The 4559-nt window shown below is 38.3% G+C and overlaps 1 protein-coding gene across 1 annotated transcript; it reads left to right on the forward strand.

Moving 5' to 3' along the window:
• The first annotated feature begins 2852 nt into the window (after positions 1-2852).
• LOC135208122 (uncharacterized) lies at positions 2853-4322 on the forward strand. Its single transcript, XM_064240270.1, has one exon. The coding sequence runs from the start codon at positions 2853-2855 to the stop codon at positions 4320-4322; it is 1470 nt and encodes a 489-aa protein (XP_064096340.1).
• Positions 4323-4559: the final 237 nt, after the last annotated feature.

Here is a 4559-nt window from a genome sequence, read left to right on the forward strand (position 1 = left end):
CTACGTAAGGAATGACCCAATAGAAATTAGAGGTGAAAATGAATGAAAAGGAGTGAAATTAGTCCCACAAAAGTTGACTAATGATGTCTCCTGTTCCAGCCAACCTAACCAAAGAATAGCTAATTGTAAATAATATATAAATAGATAAATGAATGAATGAATGAATGAATGAATGAATAAATAAATAAATAAATAAATAAATAAATAAATAATATAAAATGATTAAATAAATAAATAAATATGAAAGTGAGTAAATAAATACATACATAGATTCTATTTAAGACAGATTTAAAACACACTGAAGTAATTTTGCTTGGTAAATCTACCACCTGTCACATTTCTATTTCAACTGGGTCAGAAATAGCATGAAATCAATCAATCATGATGTCAGTTTCCACGTGTGAATAGAACATCATTCAAATCAAATCCTTTGCAAGACAATTCATCAGAATTTTGAGTATCTTAGATAAACGCAAAACAAAACTATTACGCAAAGTTTCGTCAATTTCTTTTGCAATAAATATTCTAGATTAATCATAAGTAATAATCATGATCCATATACAGTCACTCATGCAATGTATAATCAGTTCTAACCAAAGTGATAAAGCAAGCAAGCAGTTCCCCTACAACTAAGCGTAAATGCCTAAATAACTTTCCATTCAACTAAAAGCTACTAATGCCTTTGGAATATTTGTACCCAGGGCAGAAATGATCAAATGAACCCTCAGTTTGCATAATCGAATGTCCTGGAATTTAAAGGGAAAGAGACATAGGAACTAATACTAGATAATGAATGATCCTCAATGATGCAATTTGCATTAACGGAAGAGATGAGACTTCTTAATCATAAAAGGATACAATAGAATGTAGAATTTAGGCCAAAGGCCAAGCACTGGGACCTATGAGGTCAATCAGTACTGAAAGGGAAATTGAGAGTAGAAAGGTCTGAAAGGCGTAACAGGAGGAAAACCTTTTGCATTTGAAGCACTATTAAAATATTGTTAGTAGAGGGTGGAAAGTAAGATGGAAGAAAGCGAATATGAACGGAAGTACTGTAAAATAAATTGATAATTATAATACAATCTAAAGTAACGCTTCAAAAACTAAAACAGTCAGTGAGATGTGAGTTTTATCACTGAATAACTCTCAAAGAGTTTATGCTGTAGCCTTTTATGAAACCATTTACAATAATGTTTTTCGTACATTTACCTACAAACAAATTGATGTGGACCAATTAAATATTCCAAGGGACTAATTCTAAACTCCAATACTTCATATTCCAACCTATATATTCCAACTTTAATGAATAACACAGCAGATAATATCTCATTACAACTCAACGACCATGGTGGAAAAAAAAAATTACCCTTAAATACAGTTTGCATCTCATTAATGTGATGACGGAAGCGATTCCCTTTGATAAGAGTCGAAGGGGCTGTTCAAAGCTGCTGTTAAAAAACTATTTGAAAGTGTTGTTAGACGCTGTTAAAACGCTGTTTGAAAGGGCTGTTAGATGCTTTTAAAACGCGGATTGAAGATGCTGTTAAAAGATGCTGTTAAAAAACGCTGTTTATAAGTGCTGTTAGAGTCTGTTAAAAACCCTGTTTGAAGGTGCTGTTTAAAAGTGTCCTTTTAATAACGCTGTTTGAAAGTGCGTTAAAGTTGCTGTTCAAAAAACGCTGTTTGAAGATGCTGTTTTAGATGTTTTGTTAAAATGCTGTTTAAAAAGAATGGTGATCGATGCTTGTTAAAAACGCAGTTTTGAAAGCGCTGTAAAAGGTAAAAGGGATTGTTTAAAAACATGCTTTTCGAAAATGGGGGTGGGAATGAGGGGAGGTGGGAAATGAGGGGAGGAGGTTGGGGAAATGAGGGGAGGTGGGGGTGGGGGTGGGGATGGGGGAAGGACATGAGCTCAACATTCAACCCTTTTAGAAAGTAGTGCTGACTGCATTTATATAAATGAATAAATAAACAGACTTTTATGATTCGATGAAACTGCATCATAAATCTCTCTCTCTCTCTCTCTCTCTCTAAGGTAGTGTATTACCAGTATCTAAAATGTATGGTTGTAAAGTATGAATAGTGTTTTTTTGGCCCTCCTTTATATTCATACACACACACACAGACACACACACACACACACATATATATATATATATATATATATATATATATATTATATATACACATATGTGTGTATGTGAATATAAAGGCCCAAAAACACTATTCATACTTTACAACCATACATTTTAGATACTGGCAATACACTACCATATATAATATATATATATATATATATATATATATATATATATATACATATATATATATCATATATATGTATATATATAATACATATATATGTGTGCGTGCGTGTACATATGTGTATACATATATATATATATATATATATATATATATATATATATATATATATATATATATATATATACGTGTGAGTGTGTGTGTGTGTGTGTAAGTGAACTAAAGAATGTTATGCTTCCCTTATCAAATGAGCTTAAAAAACCTTTTTTCTTTAATTCGTAATTCTTTAAAATCTATTTAGTGTTATAATCATCTGTGACTGAAATGCCAAAGTTTCCAGCTAAATTTTTAGTTATTTTCCGGACGGAGACATCATTTATTAACTCACTTTTTAAGTCGTCTCCATTTGCATGGTTTCTGAAGCCGTCGAAGTCTGTCACCCCGAGTCCTTCCGAAGGCTTCGCCAGGAATCTCCCGAAGCGAAAAAAAAAAAGTTGTGAAGCCGAAATGAGGATCTGGGTAATTCCCGGAGCTCTAGCGGCGTTTTCCAATTCTAACGTTTTGATCGGGTGGAAAGAAAGGCAACCATGTTTGCTCTTGGTACAGTTAATATGATTGTGAAAAACTTATTGGCTCTGATCCCTACCGGATCATTGATATTACTTTTTACTAACGGAATTCGAAACCTCGGATCATTTATTGGTAATAACGCAGCAACTCTTGTTCTGGGAGGACTTCTTGGCCGCGCACATCAGTGCATTGAAGGCCAGAAGGCTCTCCGGATTGCTCAAGATGCTGCTGCAACTGCCAGGATGGACGCCGACGACGACCTTTTCTACGCCACCGAAATGATCTCCTTCCTGAAGGAGGACTGGATGGAGGCTCAGGAGGAGAACCTTTTCCTTTGTGATGAGATCAACGACGTGAATTTCAACGAAGCAGTTCTAATACAAACGAATGAAGACTTACTCGACCAGCTACTGGAAGAAAAACATAACATTGAAAAGCGAGGTAAAGACTGTGACTCTGCTGAAGAGGAGAATAAACATCTGAAGAAGAAGCTCGCAGAGTTGCAGGAATCACTAATCCAGAAGGAAAAGAAGATAGAAAATCTCAACGAGCACCTCGCAGGGAAAGAGAAAGAATGCCAGGAGAATCGAGAAAAAGTCGAAGAACTAAAGAGACAAGCTGAAGACAACGATTTCTACTGTGGGTACCTGGAAGAGAAGATAAAGGCCCACGAAGTCGAAAGAAAGAGACTGAACCAGGCGGCCGCAGAACTCGAGGAGAGATTGCGAGTCTCACAGCGAGAACCTGTCTCTGTTCTCACAAGAAATCGTGATCTAGAGAAAAATCACGGTCATGAGACGCAGGAGAATCGAGGTCTTCAGAAGGTCCATATCATGGAAGCCAGAGTTCAGTCGCTTCCTAAGGAGAACACAAACGAAAAGCATAAGAATATTGCTTTGGTTGAAGAGGCCAAGGCAAAAGGAAACATGCTCTACAAGCTTGGACGCCTGGAAGAAGCTTGTGAATGTTTCTTCAGAGTAATGGATATGGCCGATGACCAAGCGGACTACAGGCTGAGACTGGGATTGTGTCTCTTGTTGCTTGGCAGACACAGTGAAGCTTTGGTCCAGCTTGAGGAATTAGATGGTCAACATGACTTGGTTGCAGCCGCCAAAGCCCTGCAAAGGATGCAATGTTACGGGTGCCCCTACTACATCCTAGGAATTGCAGAGAAGGCTGATTTGAAGGAAATAGACTGGGCCTACAGGAAGCGGGCACTACAGTTCGACCCTGATAGGTGCCAAGGGTCTCAAGAACAACAACGCAGAAAGGAAATCATGCAGAAGGTCAACTATGCCAATGATCTCCTGCATGATTCTGAAGGAAGAGGAGAATACAACGCTGTCAGGGAGTTCATCAAGGACCTGGCAGCTAAAGTGTCAAGTTCCTTCAGAGACAACGAGGACGAAGAAGAAACCTGGAAGGACAATGAAGAGGACGAACACCAGAGGAAACTAGGAAGAAAAAACAGGAGAAACAGCCCCTGATTGACCAAAATTGTGGGGGACTTTGACTTGTCACCAGTTGGTGATGGACGCTGCTACGTCGTGTTCCAGAGGAGCTGCGATCTTCTTGGCCCATTCGATGGCTTGACTACAGGATGTGTTCACTGCTGCTCCCCCAGCAGCAACCAGCAATGGGAGGTCCCCCCACCTCCCACACACCCACCCTGCAATCAACCCCATCGACTGGGCCAAGAAGATCGCAATGCCTCTGGAAAATGA

Source organism: Macrobrachium nipponense, chromosome 34 (assembly GCF_015104395.2).
Source record: "Macrobrachium nipponense isolate FS-2020 chromosome 34, ASM1510439v2, whole genome shotgun sequence".
NCBI lineage: Eukaryota > Metazoa > Arthropoda > Malacostraca > Decapoda > Palaemonidae > Macrobrachium > Macrobrachium nipponense.